The following is a 27,736-nucleotide window of genomic DNA, read 5'->3' on the forward strand; positions in this document are numbered from 1 at the left end:
GAATTCCAGGGGTATTTAATAGTAAGAGCTGGAGAGGGAGTGTGGTGGGCCAGCCTGGTGGTGCGTTCTGAGTACTGGACCAAGACTTTGGAAGACGGGTTCAATACCTACTCTGTCCTGTGGTTTGCTGAGTGACTTTGGGGCAGTAACTGTCTCTTACAGTTGACCTAAAAAAACTGTTGTGAAGATAAAATGGGGGAACAACCCTGGACACTGCTTTGAGCTCTTTAGAAGAAGTGCTGGGAAAAAAAAATAGTAAGGAGGAGAATGGGAAGGCTGAACTTGTCTCTGAGCATGTGCATATTATTCCTTCACCATGAATGACTATTTGTTTTCTACGCCTATACAGTTGGAGCTTGGTGTCCACAGGGGATCTGTTGCCAGATCCTCTGCAGATAATTGAATCCGTGGTTGGGGTCCATCTCCCACATGCAGGAGGTGGTTTGAGGCCCAGGGAGGCAGTGTGTGACCTTCCCGGGCCTCTGAAATACTCCCAGATGCATCCAGAAGGTGCTTCTGGTTGTGTTTGGGAGGTCAGGTGAGGCCCTCCAGCATGGGTTTGGAACCTGCACTGAGTCAAATCCGTGGGTGTACGGATCAACAGTATACCGTGGGTATACTGAGTCAAATCTGTGGGTATAACTTACAGATAAAGAGGGCCAACCTGTATGTTGCTCTTTCTTTGGAAGAAGCTCAGAGCAAGAAGCTCCCAGGCAGTCTCCCAAACAAGCTGAGCTGAGGTCTGCTTGAGCTACAACCTCTGTAACAGCATCATGGGTTTCAGTCCATTGCCTGAGCCATGCCAGAGTTCCTTCCACACATTTGGAATTTAAGACTAAAGCTCTCAGATCAAAACATAGGTCAATTAGAAAGGCTTTAGCCCCTGCACCTTCTTTGATTCTAAAAGAATTAAGCATGGGTCTTTTCTTTCTTCTGTGCCACCACGTTTTTGGGGGAGTAATAGAGAAAATCACGTCTGATTTCAGTGAGCAGCCTTGCTGCGTGGACGTGACTGCTAGAGGGAGTTATCTCAAAAAGGCTTTCATCTCTTCTATGCCTTCTCCCCAAGTCACAGACAACTGAAGTGCTCAGTAAGTGAGAATAATTAAGTACAATCCCCCCTGGATAGATGTCAAACTCTTTTTCTGATCTTGTCTGCCTTCAGCAATTGGCATACAACTTGGATTGTCAACTTCAAAGCCCTCTTGCCCATTGGCTGGATCCAGATTTGTAAGTTTTATTCAACTTACCACCCCATAGGCCAGGTTGGTCAAAGGCCAAAAAGAAAAACGGGTTTCATTTTGCAAAGCGTGGCATGGGAGAGAGTCAGTTTTTGCCTATTCTGAGGGAATTGCTGATGATCATGGAGATGCAACTGTCCTGTTTCTTAGAGTGCAATCCTATACACAATTTCCTAGGAGTAAGATCCACGGACCAATGGAATTTTCTTCTAAGTAGTCATGCATAGGATTGTGCTGTGAGAATTACAAATAAAGATACTTTTCTTGGTTTGTATGCCCTAGAGACATTAATTCTGTGGCTCAAAAATATGCTTTACAATATTACTGATCCTTAATAGGCAGGTGAATTGGGAGATTAGAAAAACACAGTGTCTGGAAAGTTTATGAATGACAGGCCTGCCCTTTTAGTGCACCTGCCTAAGAGCCCAATCCTGAGCTCCTGTGGTGCACAACTGCGGTGACACCAAAAATGGCTGCCGCCGCATCCTGCACTTCCATGGCAGCCACGGGTGGCATCCTGGGAGAAAGGGACTTTTGTCCCCTTCCCCCGGGTAGCCCCGCAATGGGGCTACTCGATTCACCGCCGACCAAAAGGTCAGTGTGAAGCAAGAGCCTTCGTGTTAGGTGCCGAGCCTGATGAGAAGGCTCTGGATCTGGTGAAGTCCCACCTCCCTCCCCCCAGCACACCTCCCCCTGCCCTCTCCCCGCCTCCCACCTCCCCGTCACGCTTCCCCCCACCCTGTCCCCGCCCTTCACCCGCCTCCCTCCGCCTTTCCTCTCTGCGGCGTGGCGGGCCATGCAACTGCTGAGCGGCAGAGGCCGGGCACCCACCTGGTGCTAGCCCAACACCAACTAGCGCTGGGCTAGCAGGGGCACTCGCCTGGCGTTAGAGCTCACAAACATGCCTTATGGCATGCTTGTGACAGTGCATGCTGGTGGTAAGCTGGCGTGTCAAACCCAGGATTGGGCTCTTAGGCATTTTTCCTATCTTGGTGCTCCCTTTCTTGGATTGGATCAGCCTGTGGACAATTGTTGACAGATACTTACCTAGAGGAAGAATTCCTGGCCAGAACGCACAAGACCTTTAATCTTATTCTCCCCAGTCCTGTAGTTCTCCCCAGAGAATAGTTGGTGCAAGGTCCTTAATATTTGCCTCTGCTGTCTACACTAATGTCCTGCAAACTCTACTTCATCTACCACCATCGGTAGAAAATTGGTGGTGAGGGGAAGGAATGCATGCGGAAGTCCAGTTAAAGTAAGAATGTTAGGAAGCTTTTTCTTTTTTGCAAAATGGAAGTGGCTGCCACCTTGTGGATAAGTGTAAAAATGTTCTCTTCAGTAAAGACTATTTTTCTTTGAAAACATATCTATTAAACCAGTGGTTCTCAAACTCTCCCAGAGAGTTTGAGAGCCACTAAGTTCTTGCGTGGGCAGAAGGGGGGAGGCAGCAGGGGCGGAGGGAGGCAGCGGTGTGATCCCCAGGATCGCACTGCTCAGGGGGGCTGCAGGAGCTTGGGTACATGTACCCAAGCCCCTGCAGCCTCCCAGGGGTGCAGGGAGCCAGGCGTGACCTGCAGCAGGGCTCCCCGCAGCAGTGAAAGTAGATGCAGAGCGATTGTTTTAGCGGAGGCAGGGCACGATCGCTCCGCATCTACTTTCACTGCTGCAGGGAGCCCTGCTGCAGGTCGCGCCGGGCTCCCCGCACCCACGGGAGGCTGCAGGGGCTTGGGTATGTGTACCCAAGCCCCTGCATCCCCCCTGAGCGGCATGATCCTGGGGATCATGCCGCTGCCTCCTCCCTGCCTCCAGGCTGCCCCCGCCCCTTAAGGGGGCAGGGCCTGCAAGCTGGGGTGTCGCGACGCCCCAGTTTGAGAAGCCCCGTATTAAACTATGCGGGGGGGCTTAGAGATTGGATATAGTTAACTGAATGTGCCATTATTGTAGAATTTGGATTTTAAAACTGTTCTAATATCCTTGTATCACATAGTAATTAATGAACTGACCTTTGATGGTAGCAAAATTATCAGTGGACAAGTTTTGCTTCTTCCATTCATGTTCTTCAGGGGTGTTGCATGTAATTTCTGTAGCATCTTTTATTGTACCAAGTGCTTTGTGCTTTTAAAAAATCATCAGAATAGCCTTTTGAGTCTGGTTACAGCCCAATCCTTAGCCAGGCCCCCGTGTCCTGTGCTGCATCCAGCACAGGGTTGGAATGGACTGGAAGTTGCCTTGGGGTAAGAGGATATTTTCCCCTTAACCCATGTCAAGCCACAGCCTGCCCTATGGGGCTACTTGGATCTGTGCCAGCTATTTATATCTGAGCAGCCCATATAGGGCTCTGAGGCCCGGGATTGGGGCTCAGAATGTGTGTGGCCACCGCCGATCCCACCCCCTGTCAGGCTTAATCATCCCCCCATTCTGTTCTCCGTACACCCAGAAATACCCTCCCCACCCCCAGAACACCCTCTCACCACCCTCTCCCACCCCGTGGCCTACCTGTGTTTGGCCAATGCAGCAGCAGGAATCTGTGCTGGCAGGCCTGTGTGCATCCTTGTGTTGGTGCAAATGTGCCTTATGGCACATCTGCAACATGTGAGAGCTGGCACAGGGGGCCTACACCAGCACAGCAACACTTTACAATTGGGCTGTTAGGCCAAGAGGATATAAATTCAAGTTTCCCAATTTAATCTGTCATGCCTCCCGGATTGTTGTACTTTCACAGAAAGCTCCAGCATTCTTCCCCCATCCCCGAATATCAAGTATAAATTCTGATTTAGCTTTCACAAAAATATAGGTATCTAACACATCCTGTTGTCAGTAATGCCTTGTTGCTGTTCAAAACATCTTCTGATCATTTGGAAATAACTAAAACAGGCTTGCATGTGTCTGATAATCTTGTTGGAAAATGTTTAGGTAGAAAATCATCAATTTTATAACAAACCACAAGACAAGTTGATAAAGTAGTAAGCAACTAGCAATTTCAATCATCTTCTAACTATTCCTTGACAAGTGTCTTCCATAATTTTGTCAGTCTGTTGAATTAAATGACCCACTAAGATTCATGCATATTGTATAATTCTGTGTTCGCATACCCAGTGTGATATCTGCACAAGCGATCTGACTCATACCTGTTCATATTCAGACTACTTGCCAGTCATTACTGTACACAGATTTTCTAGCTATTGGAATAATCATAATGAGAATAAGGTCATGAAAACCAAGTTGATTAACTCCTCTGTTGGCAGGACAAGTGTCTGGGGTTGTTGGGCATCTGCTTGAGGGCCCATCCCCAAAACATATCTGTGCCCACAGCCTTCATATGGTGGTGTCAGAGTGAGTTTCTTGGGGTCCAGCCAAGAAGGAGGGGACGCATGGAGGGCAGTTTGCCAACGCTCCCCCCCTAAAACCTAGAACTAGCCATGTTGTGATTCTGTATACAGGCTTTCTGCTTTTTGTTAATGTTCTCTGAGTCATCCCCTCTAGTGTGCAGGCCACCTGCCTGCTTGTCTGTCGATAAGCTTTCTGTTTATAGCAACCTATAAAAGCAAGACATGATTGCTTCGTGCACATGTAAACAAGATAAGGTAATGGGAACATGGGTGGTGGTGGTGCATCTCTGCATCAAAGCCCAACACGGGGCTTCTCAAGTCTGCGCCAACAAAATAGCTGTACATATTTTAGGTAGAGGTTAGACCTTTTCAGAGTTGCATTGTTTCAGTCATACAGTTTTCAGATACTGAGCCTATAAATATCTGCCACCAAATAAGAGGAATTTTTATTGTTCCTTCTGTCTTGTCCGCTTGTTTTATGGAATTTCTAGAGTTGTAGTTACAGGTTTTATTTCAATGGAAATATTACTTGCTGGTGATTTGTGAGACTTGGACCCAGTGAGAGGAAAAAAAGAAAGAAAGTTGGAAAAACCACTCCAAACAGCTTCTCTATCAGATTCAATTTTGGGAACATTATGAGCATGACAAGCTTTGGCAGGGGCTGCCAAAGTTAACATACGTCAAATCTGTTCTCTTGGACTGGCTCCACAATGGTAATGCTATTTTGGACACTATGCACATTATTTTGTTACTGTATGTTTTAATACTTAACAGCCATATATTTTTTGGCTCCCAACTTTACCCACTCTAAAGCCAAACATATAGCTATGTGGACGTTACAGTAATCAGCAAGGTTGCCAATGTAACATCAAGCATTTGCCGAACTGTGCATGGCAGCATGTCCTGTTTGTACTCCAGTGTTACTTTAGTATAAATAAGGACACACAAAGTGAACTCCCTTGGTATTAACTGCAAGAATGTGTCTGACGGCTACCCTGATTTAATAATACCTGTATTATTATTATTATTATTATTATTATTATTATTATTATTATTATTATTATTATTATTATTATTATTATTATTATTTTATTTTATTTTATTTTATTTTATTTTATTTTGGTGAGCTGGTATATTCAATTTTAGGGAAGATTTTAAAACCACAATTAGACTTTGCCTGACCTAATTTCCAAGAGAGAGGGGGGAAAAAGAAGACCTTGAGTATACTTGTTTAAAAATAAAAATTACAATCTTATTTACAGACTTATTTATTAACCAAATATATAGCATCCATGCAGAAAAACAACAGAAAAAAAGGATGCTCCCAAAGTTCCTTTCATCAAGAAACACCCATTTTCTGTTAGGGAGAAGGAGGGAATTAATCTAGTCCCCCCACCTTTTCCCCAGTGTGATCCTCATTGCTGACAAAACCGATGGTGGCAATGAGCTGGTTGGTAGAGACGCTTACTCCAAGCCGTACCAGGCCTTGTCCTGCGCATGCTAATATAGGTGGGCCCTCGTAACTGCTGATCCAGTACTCACGGATTCAGTTATCCACAGATCGGGGGTGTGTGTTCGCCTATTAACATTATTTAAATGGTTACCCAAGTGAAAATTTTCTTGCTTTATAAGGCATACAAGCTTACAGCTTGGTTGTGTAGGCAACCAGTACGTTGCTATGTGTATGCTTTTAGCGACCCAGTAAAGCAAGGATGTTTTCACTTCTGTAAACATTTAAATAACATTAATGGGTACATGGGTGGCCGCAGAGAGAGGGAGGGCTGTGGAAAGGGTCCCTTGACTGGATTCCCCACTGATACAGGGCCACACTTGTACTGTATATGGTGACTAGTGGTGTTGCTGTTGTTTTTAAGTCAGGCACAGTAAAATGCCACTTCAGTTATCATCCAACCTACAAAATAGCCTCTGCAGTGCAGAAAGGGGCCAGAGTTGTTGCAGTGCAGAGCACCACAATTAAAATGAAAAGGGAATATTAAATATTTAACCCAAGAAGATGCACACAGTTTACAAAAGCGATTCCCAAGCAGCACCTGCAAAACCCACATGCAAACTTTCTAACTGCTACTGAGTTGTTTCCACCATACATGGCTGCCATGTGCAGTTTTCTCTAAATTGGAGGACTATGTACTGTCGAGATTTGAACATCTACTTGTCTATTTTTGTGTGATTGATTGAGACCTTTCTGAAACAAATTTAATTTCAGAACGGTCTCTGATTTAAAAAAGAAACTGCCTGGGAAACAAAAACAAACATGTTTGGCTGTTTGGATTGGGTGATTACGAATTTTAATATCATATAAATCCGTCAAGGAACTTCTCAGAGATAAGGATATTTAAATCTTAGCCAGTCAGTTTAATAAAAATCTTTACTGCTCTTCATCCCATTTAGTAGCTTAGGATTGCTTTTTTTTTTCCTTGTGCAATTTTCTAGCATTTAATCTCTACATCAGTGCTGCTGTAAGCTGTTCTAAATATGTTTCAATCTGCTGGTGTATACGTTTTCTTGCAGCAGGGAAATTGCTTAATCTTCTATTCCTAGATAGAAGCGTCTTCCAGCTTGTGATGCCCGAATAAGGAATAGTTAATTTTTTGACCTAAATACAGTTCCTAAGATACGCTTGCTCAGTGTTCTGTGGGAAAATGACTTGTTAAATAATGTAATGACTTACATAAGGACTGTTCAGATAAGGTACTATACGAATAAGGGACTTCCAAGTGAAATAAGAGGGGAGGATATTGGGCTTTTTTAATAGGTTGTGCAGTGATTCCCAGCTGACAGGTCAGGACCTACAAGTGGGTTGCCAAAGCACTGACTGTTCTAGCCTCTTGCTAGAGAAGCTCTATACTACAGAGCCCCCACCCCCACCCATATAATCAATGTGTGGAGTGTAGAGCAGGGCTGTATCTATTGTGCTGCCTCTGACATCAGCGCATGTCTCATCCTTGGCATCTGTGCATTCAGTGGAATGTCAGAGTCCAGGGGGCCTATGCACATACAGCAGTACCTCTCTCTATGGTCTTGGGAATCCTGATCACACAGGACTCCCAATATGTGGACAGCCTACACGTACATCTTTGCATGCATAGACCTGTCCTACTGAATGTATCGTTGCTGGGGGCTTGGTGAGTGCAGCCAGTCTCTCACACCTTGCACTGAGTATACTTGTGGGTGGTTCATTAGAATAAGGTTAGAGAGATGCATTTGGCTGCCATTTGTCTGAATTGCCTCTATCCTAAGGGTTTTTCTTTGCCATTGGCTCCACTGCTCTGATCCTAGAAGGGCAAAGCAACCAAAAGGGTTTAAGAAAGGAGAACTGTAGATGATCACAGGTTAGGAACCTGCAATAAATTGCTAAATTGATAATTGATAAATTAAAGATCAATAAGTCACCGGGCCCTGATGGCATCCACCCTAGAGTTATTAAGGAATTGAAGAATGAAGTTGCTGATCTCTTGACTAAAATATGCAACTTGTCCCTCAAAACGGCCACGGTGCCAGAGGATTGGAAGATAGTAAATGTCACGCTGATCTTTAAAAAGGGAAAGAGGGAGGACCCGGGAACTATAGGCCAGTCAGCCTAACATCTATACCAGATAAGATGGTGGAATGCCTCATCAAAGATAGAAGCTCAAAACACATAGACGAACAAGCCTTGCTGAGGGAGAATCAGCATGGCTTCTGTAAGGGTAAGTCTTGCCTCACAAACCTTTTAGAATTCTATGAAAAGGTCAACAGGCTTGTGGATGCAGGAGAACCTGTGGACATTATATATCTGGACTTTCAGAAGGCTTTTGACACGGTCCCTCACCAAAGGCTACTGAAAAAACTCCAGCCAGGGAATTAGAGGACCGGTCCTCTCCTGGACTGAGACCTAGTTGAAGACCAGGAAACAGAGAGTAGGTATCAATGGGCAATTTTCACAGTGGAGAGAAGTGAAAAGCGGTGAGCCCCAAGGATCTGTCCTGGGACCAGTGCTCTTCAACCTCTTCATAAATGACCTGGAGACAGGGTTGAGCAGTGAGGTGGCTAAGTTTGCAGACAACACCAAACTTTTCCAAGTGGTGAAGACCCGAAGTGATTGTGAGGAGCTCCAGAAGGATCTCTCCAAACTGGCAGAATGGGCAGCAAAATGGCAGATGTGTTTCAATGTAAGTAAGTGTAAGGTCATGCACACTGGGGCAAAAAATCAAAACTTCACTAATGGGTGAATGGGTTCTAATGGGTTCTAAAGGCTAATGGGTTCTGAGGTGTCTGTGACAGATCAGGAGAGAGATCTTGGGGTGGTGGTGGACAAGTTGATGAAAGTGTCGACCCAATGTGCGGCGGCAGTAAATAAGGCCAATTCTATGCTTGGGATCATTAGAAAAGGTACTGAGAACAAAACAGCTAATATTATAATGCCGTTGTACAAATAGAAGGTAAGGCCACACCTGGAGTATTGTGTCCAGTTCTGGTTGCCGCATCTCAAAAAGGATATAGTGGAAATGGAAAAGGTGCAAAAGAGGGCAACTAAGATGATTATTGGGCTGGGCACCTTCCTTATGAGGAAAGGCTACGGTGTTTGAGCCTCTTCAGCCTAGAAAAGAGATGCCTGAGGGGGGACATGATTGAGACATACAAAATTATGCACGGGAAGGATAAAGTGGATAGAGAGATGCTCTTTACACTCTCACATAACACCAGAACCAGGGGACAGCCACTAAAATTGAGTGTTGGGAACGTTAGGACAGACAAAAGAAAATAATTCTTTACTCAGCATGTGGTTGGTCTATGGAACTCCTTGCCACAGGATGTGGTGACGGCATCTGGCCTGGATGCCTTTAAAAGGGGATTGGACAAGTTTCTGGAGGAAAAATCCATTACGGGTTACAAACCATGTTGTGTATGTGCAACCTCCTGGTTTTAGAAACTGGCTATGTCAGATGCAAGGGAGGGCACCAGGATGCAGGTCTCTTGTTATCAGGTGTGCTCCCTGGGGTGTTTGATGGGCCACTGCGAGATACAGGAAGCTAGACTAGATGGGCCTATAGCCTGATCCAGTCGGGCTGTTCTTATGTTCTTAACCACACGTTATGAAATAACCATCCAGATCTTTGGTTGCAGGTATCTCCTTTAAATTAAAAGTGAAACATTTACAGCAGCAAAACTGAAATACTGACCTCCTGCTGTACTGTGCATTCCCCTGGCTGGCTAATGGTTGTCTCCATGTGTTGTCGCTCTGTAAATTTGGGAGAAGAAAGTTGTCTTTTCATACATTGTTTCAGTGGCAGGTATTTTGCAAACTGTGCAAGTTGCATAACGCAGGCAAACAAGTATAGACAGAACTCCTTTTAAAATAAAAGGATGGTCCCAAAAAATCACCTTGTAAGATTGCTGACTTGATATTTGTGCTAGATGCTGGCAACAGTGCACCTTGTTAGTCACAGGGGGGCAGCAGCACTAAAGAATGAAGAGTATTCTCTGTGTGTGTTTTTAAAGGCTTACAATAGCCATGCACATGAAATCAATATGCATTATTTTGGGCTAGTCTGAAAATAAAATAAGTCCATCCCACCCTCAAAACAGAAGTATGTATCCTGCCAAAGGAGATGAAAAAATGCTATATTGGAACTCTATGAGAAAAATCTATTTCATAATTCTGCTTCCGCCTCCAATATTATACCCAGATTTTAATAGAGGTAATAAAGAACGTTTGTTTTGAAAATGATGCTTTATTTTATTTTATTTTAAAATATTACTATCCTGCTTTTCTTGCCTATCAAGGCAACCCAAGGCAGCTCATAAACACAGTTAAAAATTAGTCGTACAATACAGCATTAGAAAGGTAGCATAAAACCAGACCAAACACGCCACCTGAAAAGCCAGAAGTAAGTAATTCTGCCACTACTACCAAACATTCCCTCACCACCACCAAAAAAGAGGACAGAAAAGTCAGGTCGGGAAAGAGTGTAGGGTAGGGGAAGGCATTCCACAAAGTCAGCATCACTCCTAAGATTGCTAATCTCTGCCTGGATGCCCATGGGGTCTCTGAAAACAAGGGCACCCAGAGCAAGGCCTGAGATTATGACCGGAGTGTACAAGGAGCTGCATATGAAAGGAGATAGTCCTTAAGTATTTGGTTCCCAGAAACAAACTAGCAACCAATGCAACTTGCAAAGGATCAGGGTGATCTGATCTCACCGAGGAGATCCAGTTAACCACCTGGTTGCCCAAACTTTCTAACAATTGAAGTTTCCAAATGCTTTTCACAGGCAGTTCCATATAGAGGGGCACTATAAGGCTGGAATTTGGAACCAGAATGTACTAGGTTGTTTATATCTGTAAATTAAACAAGTTGGAAGTTTTAAGGCTTCCAAAGGCAAAATATCCTCATAGAGCAGTGGTTCTAAAACTGTGAGCTGTGGTTCCTGGGGAGCTAAATAAACCAGCCAGGGGAGCCACAAGATCCTCGCGAAAACCAGCCACCATATACAGTGTATAGGATTGTAGCCCTAATGGGAAGCCATGGCCAATGGCTCAGTAGGTCAAGGGAGCCACCAGTTGAAAATGTTTGGGAACCAATGCTCATAGAATTGTGTAGAAACAGTGCTGGTGCAGGCAGCTGAGCTTGGCTAGTCTCCCAGCTTTCCACCACTGTTTGCAGGAAAGTCATAGGTGGTATGACTAGGCAAGTCCTTCTCAATTCCCCCCTTCTTCCTATGGGAGGAGTATTATTAGTTGCACTGTTGGGCAACCATGCCAGAATCTGCAGCAGCCAACAGAACAAATTGTCTACATTATCCTTAACAACTTATGAGTGGGGGAGCACCTGCTCTTTGGTTGCCAGATATTTATAATATCAACACACAGGAAGATTTCTATTGCAGTGACAATATCTGAGAATTGCAATTTACACCTATATGGCCCCTCTGCTCTCCTCTCCTGATGCCAAGGAACCAGACAAATCAAAATGGTTGTAAACAATTGTATGTATGGTATCATTTTACAGTTCTCAGAGACCATTTAAATCTTGTTGAATGATGTTGGATGGAAATGGCTTTGACCTTATCTTTTTCTTTCTTTGATTTGGGAATTGGAGATATTGGAGGCAGGCTATTAATTTTGTAAGATGAGTGAAAGGGAAAAGCATTGTTGGAGAACTAGGTGGAATAATGGCAAGCATATAAGAGAGGGTTGAAAGGTATTGCATTTCTGAGATATTTGGTTTCTCCAGAAAACTTTTTTTTAATGCCCATGTTTTCCTTAGTTCTCAAATGTCAAATTACAGCAATGCATCTATAATTAAATGAAATTTGATGCTTTAAAAGAAGTAAAGCTAGCTTCTCGTACTAAACCATAAGTTACTAATGGTATCTTCTAGATATTTTCCCCCTCACTTTGATTGCACTTATTAAAAGAACCATATGTCTTCTATAAATACAACTTTCACATGCTGTGACAACTTTGTTAGCTCAGCATTCTTCTGTTTTTGTCTTGTATAATTAGCTCTCATGTACTGTAAAATACTATTTTTGATATCTCAGAGAGCTGATTCTTTTGAACACATTTGGGTATCTCAGTAATTTGGATTTTGTGTTTGCTAACCTATCTAAAACACCTCTAATAAGAAAGAAAAGGTAAATAAACCACTAAAACAGAGGTGTCAAACTCGTTTCATACAGAGGGCCGAAGTTAGCATTCAGGGCACCTGTTGAGGGCCAGAAGTGACATCATTAAGCAGAAAGTGACCTCATTAAGCAGTGGATGGCCAGAAATCAGCACTTTGTTCTCACAAAGAAAATTATTAGCTGCAAATGATGGAAGAGAACATACACAAATCTTAATCATATTTCAAATCATCAGAGTGCCCAATTTTCATGTGGGCTGCTGTTTCAGCAGTAACACCTTAGCACAGCTCAGTAGCTGAGGGCCAGATAAAAAGTTTCTGGGGGCCGCATCCAGCTCCCAGGCCTTATGTTTGTCACCTCTGCACTAAAACATTGATGTAAAATATGGCCCAGATTAGTATTGTTGTTGTTGTATTTTGCTTTTCAACAAAAAGTAGTTCACAAAGCGGTTTACAAAGCAAAATAAATAAATATATGGTCCCCTGTCTCCAAGAAGAGTCACCAGCAAGAGCCACTGGAAAAGACCCCTTGCTAGGGTGAAAAAGAACAGTTGCTGTCCCCCTGCTAAATATAAGAAGACACCACATTGAAAGGTGCCTCTTTGTCCAGTTAGCAGGCTATAAGCATAGGTTTTCTGTCAAGTCCCTTAATTGTTCCTTATTCTGTCCAGTAATTGTTTTCTTTATATATTTTTAAAATTTTCTGTATCACTGTGTCCGTTGCCTCTGGCATGGGTAAGCGATACAGTGATAATTGGCATGAGTGCAATTTATTTGATGTGCCCAAGAAAGCCTTGGAGGAATCTGCTTGAACCATTTGCTAATGAGGCTATACTATTTCCAAAACTAGATGTCATAGGGCAAAACTGGTATCATTTTTCAGCACAGTAATAACACAATAACTTGCACAATAACTTGCTTGAGGGCCATGCATAGCCTCCCCATGCTACAGAACACCCCCAGGTATGACCGGAAGTCACTAGTGCAAAGCAGAAGTGACTTCCGGTTGCAAGTGGGAGGCCTTCTGGTCATGCCCAGGAGGTCCTCTGAGACTCTTCAGCCACCGGCTCAGCATCTCTGGATGCTCAAATTCATGGATACCAAGCCCACAGATAAGGAGGGCCACTGCAGTCACTTAGCATTATAGCAATTAAGGGCCCAATCCTATCCAAATTTCCAACACCAGTGCAGCCACAATACAGCCCCAAGGTAAGGGAACATTTGCTCCCTTACCTTGAGGAGGCCTATGTGACTGCCTCCCCGCCACAGGATTCAGCACATGCCCCATTGGCACAGCTGCCCCTGCACTAGAAAATTCCCTAAGTGAGGGAAGGGAGTCCTCTGTAGTGTAAGGGCAAGGAGCCAGGATGGGAGAAGACAGTCAAGACAAAAGCGTCTCTCTGTGATGGAGCTTTATCACAGCCATCATATATGTAGCAAAATTGAAAAATGTAGTGAAGTGTGGTTGCATATAAAAAGACAAGATGAATTGGAAAGCTATGAAAAAAAATCTAAAATGGGAAAGTAAATTCAGTGTCCCTTTTAGATAACATTATCATATTTCTACTTGATATTGTCTGGTCACCTTAAAATTATTATATCATGTGTATTGTTTGTGGTTAATAATTTTACTTGAGCCTGTGTGTATAGCAGGAGGTGCTATTTACAACTCCAGGACAAATTAATTAAAAACTAGAGTTCTTCCTTGCATGGTAAATGTTGTCTCAGCATGAGAGGGTGCTTTGAACAGAATATTCACTATGCAAAATCAACATGGTAGAAATACTTCCTGATGTCTTTATCTGTATTAAAAAGAAATTTTAGAATGTGAACCCTGTAATGATCAGATTAAGAGGTATATTTAATTAGAGGAACCATGTTCCTGTGTTCTCTAACATAGAGCAGAAGTGGAAAATAAATGTGTTTTTTATGAATTTCTCATGGTGTGATATTGTTAACAACATAAAGTCTTCATCCTGTCCTCTTCAGCCTAAGCGCTAACACCAAGTTGATGAACTCAAAACGTGCCATAATCTTGTGGAAACCATTAAGATAAAAAATGTAACACTTGTGGTTTCAATTTCTTTACAGTGCTTTGCTGTTCGTTCTTTGGGATGGGTAGAAATGGCAGAGGAAGATTTGGCTCCTGGAAAAAGCAGTGTGGCTGTAAACAATTGCATTCGGCAGCTCTCGTACTGTAAAAACGATATAAGGGACACAGTTGGAATTTGGGGAGAGGTAAGAAATGTCTGAGTATTCTTTCTTCCCTGGTCTCTGTTGGCGCTTGCTTTTCACTGCTGCTCTGCTTTCCAAATGCGTGCAAGAGCAGTGTGGGTCAGTGTCCTTGTATTCTCAGGCAAGGGAAAGCAAGTTATTGGTTGTGTGTGTAGGCAATGGAGGCTAGAAGGGGTTCTCTAAATGTCCCAATGAGTGGGACATTTAACAGTGGTCCACAATGACACTAAATGTTGTGGACATTTAACAAAATGTCCACAACAGTGGTCCACAATGAGGTAATGATGGCAGCAGGCCTTCACTGTTTGTCCCAAGCCTCAGGTATTTCAGGGGTATATGGATTCTTCAGATGATTTTTTTTTTTTTTTTTGCTATTGTGATGAATAGCTATTTATGTTCTTCCAAGAATTTGTCTAATCGTTTTTCATACCATCTAAGCTAGCAGTCATCATCACGTCTTGGCATACTAAATTCCATAAATTATGTATTGTGAGAAATGAGGCATCCTTTGATCTGTTCTGACTGCTTGTTAAGTTCATTAGACAACCCTAAGTTTGAATATTATAAGTGTGAGAGATAACTCTTGTTTTCATCCATTGGCTACATTTACTTCATAGTTCTATAAACCCTTATTATGCTCCTCCACAGGCATCTGAATTGAAAGCCCCAAATGCTTCAGCCTTTCCTAATAGGGAAGGGTTTACATACACATCTTGATCAACTTGCTTGCTCTTAGGAATCTTTTTGCAGCTCTACAACATCCTTTTTGAGATGGATGACCCAAACTTTATACAGTATTCCAAATGTGGCTGACTCATAGATTCGTATAAAGGCATTACAATACTGGCAGTTTTATTTTCAATCCCTTTTCTAATAATGCTTAATGTCAAATGTGTCTCTTTCACTTCCTTTACACCCTGAGCTGACACTTTCAGTGAACTATACATGGTAAACCTAAAATCCCTCTTGAGTAGTTCCAGCCATTTCACCAGCATATAAGTGAAGTTAGGAGTTTTTGCCCCAAAGATGCATAATAGCACTTGCATTTACGGTACAGGCGGCTCTTGATTAACGTGGTGTTAAGCTGCACATTTTTGAAATAGAGCGATTTGCAAATTAGTACCAGAAATCTAATATGCTGGCAATTTTCAAAATTATGTGGCCAATTAGCTGCTAATTAGTTGGGAATAAGCATCCCCGTTAGATGCTTGCAGCTCCCTGTGGGGAGGAGAGTCTCCTCTAGAGCCAAGAGATAAAAAAAGAGATAAAGAAAATATGTTCACAGAGCTTTTGAAGCAGGTGTGGCAGAATGTCTTGTAAAATTCCTTCTGCTTGGTTGGAAGGGCTAGAGCGTGTGCCAGTTCTTTGAGATAAGTGCCGAGGAAAGCAGCAAGGGACTTCAGAGTGTCGCCCTGATAGAGGGAAGAGTCCCCTGTGGTTTCCTCTTGCACCAGGAAAAGTATGAAGCAGAAGCAGCAAGTGGGGGGTTTTCTGAAGCACAATATTTCTGCCAAGTGGGTCAGGATGCACCATGTGCCTCCAGCGCTTGTCTCTGGGGGCCTGACCTACCTGGCTTCTTTTGCCACAGAGGCAAAGGAAGAGCTCAAGCACTTGTTCTCAACAACTTGAGAAAGCAACTTGCTTTCTCAGCCATCAACATCAGTAGCCACTCCCACCCCCGGTAGCCTCAACCTTCCCCCAAGCTATCTTGGGCAAACAGAAGTCACCAGTGTGACTGTTCATTGACCCGAATCCTCACCAGTTACATTGATTCATATGGGGAAAATATTTTTAATTAACACATTTTTAATATATGCATAGACTTCTGGGACTGCATCCCCTATTCAAATCTAGAGGTGCCTATACGTGTTTCTTAAATTTCTGCTAGTTTGAAACAAAACTAAATTGGAGAACTCTTGGTCTAAATTAAAGGCCCTTACAGATACCCACTTTCAAATAGAAGTAAAGGGGACATTGAAATCCACGGGCCCTGCTCCTAACCTCCATGCTTTCAAGTTTCTATTGGCAAAAGGACCTGCCTATGTACATATACCTGAACATACATAAATTCCCTATTTCCAGATCATACATGGAAACCTATGCATATAGGTTTCTGTGCAAACAGGAACTTGAACATGTAGTGGTTGTGATGCAGCCAGTGAGCCCATTTTCCCCCATGTTCCATGTACATGGAAATTAACGTCTTTATAGAACTATACTGAACTTCAAACTTAGATGTATTTCTATATAACCTTGGCATTACAGTTCTCTGTGTGAGTTGTTCCATATGTCCTCTGTATGGGGCAGTGGAGAGGCTTAACATTTGACATCTGGAATATCTTAACCTTTATGTCTTCCTTTTTAAACAGCTGGCTTGCTCTTTCTCCCAGTCCAGCCCCCAAAAGCTGCTAGGTCAGTGTTTTAAAAAGAGACAAGGAAGTTACAGGGAATGTGAAGCCAGACCACCAGTGATTTATGCCAAGAGGCATATCAGGGCACTTGGTTGCCTTGCCCAATGTGAATGTCAACTCTCAGAGCTCAAAAATATAGAACCTTCCCTGATATAAATAATCCACAATTTTTATGTAGTGCTTTGCTTGCACTAGCACCAGGCCAACACCAATAGCTGTACATAATGTCTGTATGAAATGGAAGATTTTCATCTTGCTACAGAGGTATGAGGAAGCATTCAGTGCTTGTACTGAAGAAAAAAGATTAATGTTTGTTCCTGTGCTGAAGGAGAAGAGTGTCCAGCCTTTTAGAATACAGTACTTTTTAGAAAAATCTATAAAAGTAGCATACCCCTGGGGGCTGGGGGATAAGAATAGGCCCTCAGTTTGGCTGTACTTGTCGTAAGAGGCGACTAAACAGCCACCGGGTAGATGGGACTCGTTAGCCTGGGAAGCTCATCTGAGAGAAGGAAAACTCTGATCCCAAACCTCCACTGCCTTGTGACTACATCCAGTTATGGAAAAGGCTTCAGGAGTCAACCTCGAGGCAAAATCCGGAGCCGGAGTCCCTGAGGCAGTTCATGGCTGAACACAGTCACATTCTGGCAACTCCTGCAACGCCACTGGAACCAACCGTATTGGCTTCTGCCTTTCCGTTGGACCATTTCAGTGACGTGGAGAGGGGGGATTTGCTGCATGGGTAACAGTCTATCCTCCATATCTACGTTACCCAGGCTTCGCGCACTGGAGAAGGCACTGTTCCAGAACCACTATTCAGAGCGCGATACCATAGTCTTCCGAGACTGAAGGATGCCAACAACATAAAAGTAGCAAATCAGAATTATGAAGAATAACTTTGCTTATATTTGCCAAACTTCATAAACATACCTACCTCTGAGGATCTGGGGAAAAGGGCATTTCTCCGATGGAATCTCCATGGCAGGGTCAGTCCTTGACAACTGGGAAGCTTCTCCCTCTCAGGTAGGCAGGTCAGGTTACAAAGTCTTCCTGATGGGAGGGGCTAGATTCCCCAGACTGACCTTGCCTCTAGGTACTGTAGGTTGGGTTTTTTCTTGGTCAGCTTACCTGACCTTCAAAACTGGTTTTTTCTGGGGCTTTGGCCCCCTTTTTAACTTTTAAACAAGTTGTGAGGAAAGGACTGCAGCTGTCCTGCCGGAGCTCCCCTGACTGCTGCCCCTGTTGGTGCAGAAAATGGGGTTGCTTCTCGCCCCTCAAGCAGCCGGACAACTGTAGGGCTCATGCTTGCCCCTGGTTTTGGGACAGCATCAGAGCCTGGCTGCAGGGCGATTCTTGGCCATGCTCCCCTGACTGCTGTCCTTGTTGGGGCAGAAAATGGAGTTGCTTCTCGCCCCTCAAGCAGCCGGACAACTGTAGGGCTCATGCCTGCCCCTGGTTTTGGGACAGCATTGGAGCCTGGCTACAGGGCGATTCTTGGCCATGCTCCCCTGACTGCTGTCCTTGTTGGGGCAGAAAATCGGGTTGCTTCTCGCCCCTCAAGCAGCCGGACAACTGTAGGGCTCATGCTTGCCCCTGGTTTTGGGACAGCATCGGAGCCTGGCTACAGGGCGATTCTTGGCCATGCTCCCCTGACTGCTGTCCTTGTTGGGGCAGAAAATGGGGTTGATTCTCGCCCCTCAAGCAGCCGGACAACTGTAGGGCTCATGCTTGCCCCTGGTTTTGGGACAGCATCGGAGCCTGGCTACAGGGCGATTCTTGGCCATGCTCCCCTGACTGCTGTCCTTGTTGGGGCAGAAAATGGAGTTGCTTCTCGCCCCTCAAGCAGCCGGACAACTGTAGGGCTCATGCCTGCCCCTGGTTTTGGGACAGCATTGGAGCCTGGCTACAGGGCGATTCTTGGCCATGCTCCCCTGACTGCTGTCCTTGTTGGGGCAGAAAATCGGGTTGCTTCTCGCCCCTCAAGCAGCCGGACAACTGTAGGGCTCATGCCTGCCCCTGGTTTTGGGACAGCATTGGAGCCTGGCTGCAGGGCAATTCTTGGCCATGCTCCCCTGACTGCTGTCCTTGTTGGGGCAGAAAATCGGGTTGCTTCTCGCCCCTCAAGCAGCCGGACAACTGTAGGGCTCATGCTTGCCCCTGGTTTTGGGACAGCATCGGAGCCTGGCTACAGGGCGATTCTTGGCCATGCTCCCCTGACTGCTGTCCTTGTTGGGGCAGAAAATGGGGTTGATTCTCGCCCCCCAAGCAGCCGGACAACTGTAGGGCTCATGCTTGCCCCTGGTTTTGGGACAGCATCGGAGCCTGGCTACAGGGCAGTTCTTGGCCATCCTCCCCTGACTGCCGTCCTTGTTGGGGCAGAAAATGGGGTTGCTTCTCGCCCCTCAAGCAGCCGGACAACTGTAGGGCTCATGCTTGCCCCTGGTTTTGGGACAGCATTGGAGCCTGGCTGCAGGGCGATTCTTGGCCATGCTCCCCTGACTGCCACCCCTGCTGGGGTAGAAAATCGGGTTGCTTCTCGCCCCTCAAGCAGCCGGACAACTGTAGGGCTCATGCTTGCCCCTGGTTTTGGGACAGCATCGGAGCCTGGCTACAGGGCGATTCTTGGCCATGCTCCCCTGACTGCTGTCCTTGTTGGGGCAGAAAATCGGGTTGCTTCTCGCCCCTCAAGCAGCCGGACAACTGTAGGGCTCATGCTTGCCCCTGGTTTTGGGACAGCATCGGAGCCTGGCTACAGGGCGATTCTTGGCCATGCTCCCCTGACTGCTGTCCTTGTTGGGGCAGAAAATCGGGTTGCTTCTCGCCCCTCAAGCAGCCGGACAACTGTAGGGCTCATGCTTGCTCCTGGTTTTGGGACAGCATCGGAGCCTGGCTACAGTGCAGTTCTTGGCCATGCTCCCCTGACTGCCGTCCTTGTTGGGGCAGAAAATGGGGTTGATTCTCGCCCCTCAAGCAGCCGGACAACTGTAGGGCTCATGCTTGCCCCTGGTTTTGGGACAGCATCGGAGCCTGGCTACAGGGCAGTTCTTGGCCATCCTCCCCTGACTGCCGTCCTTGTTGGGGCAGAAAATGGGGTTGCTTCTCGCCCCTCAAGCAGCCGGACAACTGTAGGGCTCATGCTTGCCCCTGGTTTTGGGACAGCATTGGAGCCTGGCTGCAGGGCGATTCTTGGCCATGCTCCCCTGACTGCCACCCCTGCTGGGGTAGAAAATCGGGTTGCTTCTCGCCCCTCAAGCAGCCGGACAACTGTAGGGCTCATGCTTGCCCCTGGTTTTGGGACAGCATCAGAGCCTGGCTGCAGGGCGATTCTTGGAGGTGGATGACAGCGCAAGCCCTTTCCCGCCAGAAACTACCACAGCAAAACTGCACCATAGCAGTAGGCGGTATTTTTCCCGCCTAAACTGCATGACAGCAGTAGGCTGCTGCCCAGAAGCTGTGTGGAGAAGGCAGATCTACTCGCCCAATTCCTGCTCAAACAGCGGCGCTAACGAGACAAGCCTGTTTCCTGCCAAAGCACCACACAGCAGGTAAGGTGCTGCCGAGACCCTGTGAGGGCCAGGCAGAAGGCAACACAGACCTTCAGAAGCCAGGTGAGGCGTTTTCTGATTCAATAAGGGGGCGATAAGATGGCAAGCCCCTCTAGAGAGGCACCTGAGACCCGAGTCCAGGGTCTCTGCCTCTACCAACTGAGAAGAATTAACGGCCGTGCTTCAGGCCAATGTTTTCTCCAGCTCGGCCACAGCCGTGGCAACCCTCCAGTGATAGCTGGCCCATGTGGCTTCGATGCCTTCCAAGTCTGAGCTGGCCGTTGAGCTTTCTCCCCCCCCCCCCAAGTACTAAGTTCCTCAATGTCGGGGGGGGGGGGTTTAACCTCAGAATTTTTCTCTCAGTAGCTGCTACTGCAGTTAGAGGATTGTTTGCCTCCTGCCTGGGCACATCCCTCTCTTCGGCATCTCAGCTGAGGGGGATTTTAGCCTGTTCTATCAAGCGTGGAGGCTGCACTCCTAAGAAATCATGAGGCTGCTAACTGTCCCTGATGAGGCACCGCATCCTGCTGGGGCTGTGTTATCCCTTCACATCTCAAACAGCGAGGCGGAGGGTTCAGGAGCTGGCAGACTCCTGTTGACCGTGCTCTGTGCTTTGGCACGCTGAGGGTCAGGCAGACTTAAAAGAAATCTGGTGCCCAGCCTGTCCCATGCTCCAAGCTTTGCCTTTTCTCCACAGCATTTGCTGAGGAGTGCCTTAAGGACTCCATTTTGTGAGTCATGGTTTCCTCATGGCTTCCAGGGACGCGACAACATGCCTGAGTCTCTGCTTCGGTGTATGCAGGGTCAAGTTCCCTTTCCCCAGAGCATTGGGGAAAGTGCTGGTTTGACTGGAGATCGGCCTGAGAGGGGGTTTGGCACATCTTGGGGCAGCTGTTTCTCCCAAAGGACAGGATTCCCCAGGCACAGGATGCCTGCCAGTGTCCCAGGAAGCACAAAATTTAGTGCAAAGCTGGATTTTAGGGCTTGTGAATCAGACTGTGGCTGTCAAATTGGGGCAGCTCATGAGGACTCAGCAGGGGGTGAGAGGACAGGACCTTAAGTCCTATAGCTTCAAGAGCCAGTGTTACCTTACCCCTCTCCCAATCTTCATTGGGTTCTATTTTCTCTAACCCTGAGGGGACTCCACTAAGATGTGCAAGTCTCCTATCCTTTTCATCTTCCATGCCGCCCCAAAGCTCCTACGGGGCAGTCAACATAAGAGGGCTCCAACTGCTAAAGGTAACTGGCTTCTTGAAATGGGCACAATAGACTCAATATCCTCTGGAGAGGAAGGATATCCCTTGGGGGAGGAAGCCGCTAACACAGAATTCCCTGGACAGGCTTTTACCAGTGTCCTATTTCCTGAACTGTTACCTAAGGCAACTAGGTCTCTCAATCTTGGCTCAGAGGCTGGGTCACCTTCTGCCTCTGCCAGTGTAACCAGGCCAGGTTACTCAGAGCATTAAATGGACTCCTTAAGTTACTCCCTATATGTGCAAAGCACACTGGCTGAGCCTCCAGAAGATAGACCGGGCTGAATGGCAAATTCACAGCCAGGTGTTCTCATTTCTGAACAGGAGGTTCAGGCCACTGGTACTAGACCTGTTTTGTAAACAAGCACTGCAACCAGCTGACGAGATTCTTTTCCAAGGGAGATGCCAAAAAGATGAACACTCTTCATCTCACTTGGCCCCGAAGTGTTCTGTATGCTTTCCTTCCTATCAGAGGTCTTCCAAAGGCGTTACTAAAGATAACGCTAGAAGGTGTTTCCAACGTCAAAGTCCCCTGAGTATATCCGCCTTTTCGCCTTCCACTGAGGCTGAAGCTGCTATCTCAGGGTCCCAGCATCCATCCTAAGATGGCAGTGCTGCAGCTAACTGTATGGAGCTTGAGCGACAAACACTGTCTTAACTTCAGATATTGAGGGCTAGTTCTCAAGATCCTACTTGCTGATAGGAGGACCATCTAAAGGGTTCATATTCTACCCAGAAGGGGTTGGTGGGCTGGTGTTTCCAAAACCAGGTCCATCCTGAGAAAATTAAAGTGAGGGAACTCTTAGAGTTCCTTTGTCAGGTCTGGATAAGGGTGTGAGTACGGCCACTGTGATAAGTATTCAAAATTTCATGTATTTGGGGTATTCTGAAGGTTGACTCTTGTCTTCCTACCCTCATGTTAGAAAATTCACTAGCAGAGTGGCATTGATCAACCCCCCTCCGGTGGCCATGGCCCCTTGGGGGAACTTAGGTCTAGTTCTCAAGGCATTAACACAGCCACCTTTCAGGCCTATGGCTACTTGTCCTTTACATAATTTTTTCCCAGAACTTCCCTTTTTTAGTGGGAATAACATCATCTAGATGGCTGTCTGCATTGACAGATTTTTCTGTAGCTAGGACTTATGCCTGTTTCAAAAGAACAGGGTGGTTCTCCTCACCAACCCTACCCAAGGTTAATTCTGTGTTTCCCAGATCCTGTCTTTCTTTCCAAACCTTTCAACCTAGAGAGTGGGATGGGCACATTTTGGATGTGTGCTGGACAGGAAATATATCTCCAGAAACTCTACCTTCAGGCATATGAAAACTGTTTTTGCTGCATAAGGCAAACAAACAGAGATTTAAGGTTTCACCATTCACCATCTCCAGGTGGGTAAGGGATGCGATAGTTGAGGCCTACAGGGCTCATGGAAGGGAGCCGACTCAGGGCATAGTTGCTGATTCATTAAGGGATGCTGCTACTGCTGGCATTCAGGGCGTTTTTGTCTTTGGAGATGGTTTGTAGAGCAGCCACCTGCAGCTCCCCCCATGTGTTCATAAAGCGCTACTAGGCAGAGGCCTATGCTTCCAGGGATGCAGCCTTTGCCAGGCATGTGCTGTAGAGCATAGTTTCAGATGCTTCACGTAGCTCCCACCCTTGAGGAGACATGGCTTGGGTATTTCCAGTTGTCAAGGACTGACCCTGCCATGGAGATTCCACCGGAGAAAGGGGAGATTTGAGCTTGCCTGTGAATTCCCCTTCTCAGTGGTCTCCATGGCAGGGTCAGTCCGCCCACCCTCACAGCCTGAAGCATGTGAGAGAGAAAAAGACAGCAAACCCAAAACAATGGGGTGGTAGAAGATAAGGACAAAATGTCCCTGACAGGTCCACATTAGGTCCCTGAACTGGGGTACAGTATGGTACTAGCCTTTCTTGGTTCAGAATGGTGAGATTTCGGTCTTTGGAGTTCATCCGGATGGCTTTTCGACACATTGGACTTCAAGGATGGACGTCTACCTGAGCAAGTCCAAGACAGAGCTGATCTGGGGAGGGACCATCGAGGCTTTTGTAGTCTGGGGAATCGAGGGAGCCTGTCCCCTCAGGAAGACTTTGTAACCTGACCTGTCTGCCTGAGAGGGAGGAGCTTTCCAGTTGTCAAGGACTTACCCTGCCATGGAGACCACCGAGAAGGGGAATTCACAGGTAAGCTCAAATTTCCCCTTTTGGTTCTAGTGAAGCACAACCAAACCAAGCTAGTAAAACCTTTTACAGCACAACATGTGGAAACATGGGAGAGGAGTTTAGTCAGTTGTCAACTAGTCACAGGCACTATCCAGTAGTGACCTGTAACATATGAATGTGTACTGTCAAGGTAAACACTAGCTAGTAATAAAATACTACAACTTGTGAGATAGAGATAATAAAAAATGCTACTTAGAGAAAAGACCACAAGATTTCCACTATTAACTAGTGTTGTTCAAACGAATGCAATTATCATCTAGCCCTAGAGAGACCTAGAGTAATTTTATCTTTGGGAAGTTAGGGCAGTTTTCTTAGCATCTTATTAAGCTGGAGAGAGAAGACCATGGAGCAGTGGTTCCCAAACTTTTTTGACCAGAGATTCCCTTGACCTACTGGGCTGCAGCTCCCCATTAGGACCATAATCTTATGCATTGTATAGGGAGGTAAATTTTTTGTGAGGACTCTGCAGTTCCCCTGGCGGGTTTTCGTGGCTCCCTGGTTATCAAGTTGTTTGGAAAACTCTGAAGAATGCTAGTCAGAATGATAGCTTCCTTTTTTATTCTGAATGTTACCTTGGAGCACTGGCATCGCTAGGGGGGTGCGGGCCACACCAGGTGACGCACCAGGTGGGGTGACGTGCCCTGGGGGGTGATGCGCTAACTTTGTGGCTTTAGGAGCTACCGCGTCATGCCATACACTGTTGGATGTAGAATGGCCAGCGGAGTGCAATGCAAAAAATAGAATTGAAATCGCCCCTTTCGTTCAAAAGTTATGGCCAAAAATCCGGAAGGAAAAAATGCATAGAGCCCTATGGAAAGTGAAAGTGAGCCATACCGCGCATTTACTCGTGAGTAGGCATACTTGCGATAGTCCTTCAGAAAGGGCAGGCTGAGAGGACTCCAACGACACCAGAATGGTCCCAATCCAATGAATGCAGCCTCCCAAAAACACCCGAGAAGGTCCCATCCCTCCCTGCTGCGAGCCTGAGCCAGAAATGAAGCCACTTGGCTGCATTTACTCACGAGTAGTTCGTCGGAAAGGGCAACAGAGGACTCCAAGGACATCAGAATGGTCCTGATTCAATGGCTGCCCATTCGTTTGCAGCCCCCAGAAACACAAAAGGGTGAAGGAGGTCCCTCCCTCCCAGCTGCAGTCTGTTGAGCCCTATGCATGCAGCCTCATGTCGCGTTTACTCGTGGGTAGGCAGACATGCCTTGGCTGCTGGTCAGGTCAGGCAAAGGGGAATGTGAGGCAGAATGGTCCCAATCCAATGGAGCTGGAGATGCTCCAGAAGTCAGCCCCCCCCCCCCACTAAAAAGGAGAAAAAAGAGGCTTCTGCTGGTAACGGGAAAGTTTTCTATTTTGCACATGTGAAGCTAGGAGGGTCTTTATCTTTGTATGCCTGAAACTTTTAAACTGGGCACTGGGAGGGCTGGAAATCTCACTTATTCTTTTGGGGGGGGGTGTAATTGCAGGCAGGCTAAAGAGTAAGCTCCATTGACCACTATGAGACATACTTCAGAGTAGACATGCATGGGCTCACAGGCTGCAATCCTACCCACACTTTCCTGAGAGTAAGCCCCATTGACCACAATAGAACTTACTTCAGAGTAGATTCACTTGGTGGAACAGAACTGGCTCCCCCTTATTTAATTATTTCTTTTATTTTAATTTAATTATTTATAATTTATTTTAATTTGCTTGCTGATGTCACTTCTGGCCATGACATCACTTCCAATGGGTCCTGGACAGATAGTCATTCTAAAAAGTGGGTCCCAGTGCTAAAAGCTTGAGAACTGCTGCAATAAGTTGTTAGTAAGTTGACACAGGGGTGTGTGTGTGTGTGTGTGTGTGTGTGTGACTCTACAAGTTTTCAAAATCACCAAAATCAGAATATGGAGGAATACCATCATGTTATGTATCAATCAATGCGTAATTTCATGCAGAATGCAATGAAACAAACCACATTGAAATATCTGTGTTCTAACAAAAGGTACAGCCAAAAAACCAGTGGGGGTAGGGCAATGGTACATCACCACGCCCACCACCTGGGGTGTTGCCCCGTCCACTGCATGGGGTGACACGCAGGCCTCCCGCACCGGGTGACGCGAATCCTAGTGACACCACTGCCTTGGAGGAAATATCAATGAAATAACTTTTTTCTTGGATTATGTATGTGCATGACCTTAGAGATTTCCCTGAGCAGAGCTTAACATAATCAGTAAATTAATTGTGATGTTTAAAGCAAATTTAAATAATATGGTGTTGCAACTTGCAGGTCTGCTCCTACAAATACTCCTCACCTGAAGTAGCAATATGAGGGGCGAATGTGTGTTGAGATGAATAACAGATTATGGTGTGGTTTTGTTTGTTTTAAATCAGGGAAAAGACATGTATCTTATCCTGGAGAATGACATGCTGAATTTGGTGGACCCTATGGATCGCAGCATCCTCCATTCTCAGCCCATCGTAAGCATACGAGTCTGGGGTGTAGGCCGTGACAATGGCCGGTGAGTTTGAAATACGTTTCCTCTTTCTTTTAAGCTTTTGAAATCTGCTTTTGTAGGATACATATTTTCTGGACGAAAGAAGCATCCTAGCAGTCAACAGAATACATGGTTGTTTCCCTGAAACGATGTAATCTCTTTTCCTGTCATTTAGATTATGGTTACAATAATTTTATGATTGGCTTCTGTCATGGTTCACAGAACTACATTAGGACTTTCAGGAAAGTCTCAATCAGTCCTGTGAAATAATCTATACAATGTTTAGTTTTGGGTTTTTTTTAAAACAGAGGTACAGAATGAGACATCCCAGAGAGAAATATAGGCATAGCAAAGTTCAAAGAAGGGAGGATGCACTCTCTGACAAGTTTATCCACTCTGCCTCTAGCAGAATGTTTTAAAATGATTTCTGTGGAGCAAAGCACAGCCATATACAGTGAAGCCCCAGTTACAGCTATCCCTTGCAGAATGCCCTTGAGAGTGGACAATTTGCACCAGATGTTTACCAGCTGCTTTCCCCTAAAACTTGCCCACTCCCTCCATAACTGCTTATACCAATGCAGAGTTCCCAGCGCTGACACTCCCATGCCAATAGGGACATTCTGCAGTGGGAGGCAGTCATGGAGTACCCTTCAAGGTAAGGGAAGATTTGTTCCCTTACATTGGAGCCTCATTGCAGCTGCATTGGCACTAGAAAGTTGGTTAGGATTGGGCTGTCAGTTTAACAAAAATCTCCCACTAGATTTTCTGTGCTGTTTAGTTTCCTTTTTCTCTGCACAGGTAGATTTCCTTTTAGAGTGTTCAGCTATTTGCTTTTGTTTTTCTTTGATAAAATACATATAGATATGTATCACAGAAAGAAGTTTTCTTTATTGAATATTTAGACTAGGGTACAAAAATCCTCTGAAAAATTGTACTCGAGTTATTTGAGCTTTCATTTGAAATTCCTCAGGTGTTTTGCCTGAGGATGAACTTCCAGATAGACCAAAGTTGACTACTGTCTTCCTGAGGGGAGGCACTTGCATGACCTACAAGGATTGCCCGGAGCCATAACCAATTCCTCAGACTCGGCAGACTTTCTGGTCTGAAACTCAAACAGCAGCAGGCCTCTGAGTTCAGCATGTGTGATAGTGAGATGGGGAAAGTTTTCTTATGAGAACAGAGTTCCATTTATGAGATTGGTCTAACATGTATACATATGCTGCCCATAGGGAGGAGTACAGAGTGATTTAGAGGACTGAATTTACAATTAACCAATTTGGATAAGCATTTTCCATTCATTTTTATGGGCTTCAATTTGTGTAAATATAGCTGGTACCCACAACAACTACTTACAAGTTTATATACATCTGGAG

At 45.6% G+C, this 27,736-nt stretch overlaps 1 protein-coding gene across 11 annotated transcripts in view; it reads left to right on the forward strand.

The window, feature by feature from the left end:
• Nucleotides 1-27,736, forward strand: part of APBB2 (amyloid beta precursor protein binding family B member 2) — a 174,679-nt gene that overhangs the window by 98,693 nt on the left and 48,250 nt on the right. For all 11 annotated transcript variants that reach the window (XM_066631694.1, XM_066631689.1, XM_066631692.1 and 8 more), the window contains 2 exons: nt 14,289-14,435; nt 26,260-26,387. In XM_066631694.1, the coding sequence (XP_066487791.1) occupies nt 14,289-14,435; nt 26,260-26,387 (275 nt within the window). The remainder of the gene's footprint in view (nt 1-14,288; nt 14,436-26,259; nt 26,388-27,736) is intronic.

Source organism: Tiliqua scincoides, chromosome 6, assembly GCF_035046505.1.
Source record: "Tiliqua scincoides isolate rTilSci1 chromosome 6, rTilSci1.hap2, whole genome shotgun sequence".
NCBI classification, from domain to species: Eukaryota; Metazoa; Chordata; class Lepidosauria; order Squamata; family Scincidae; genus Tiliqua; species Tiliqua scincoides.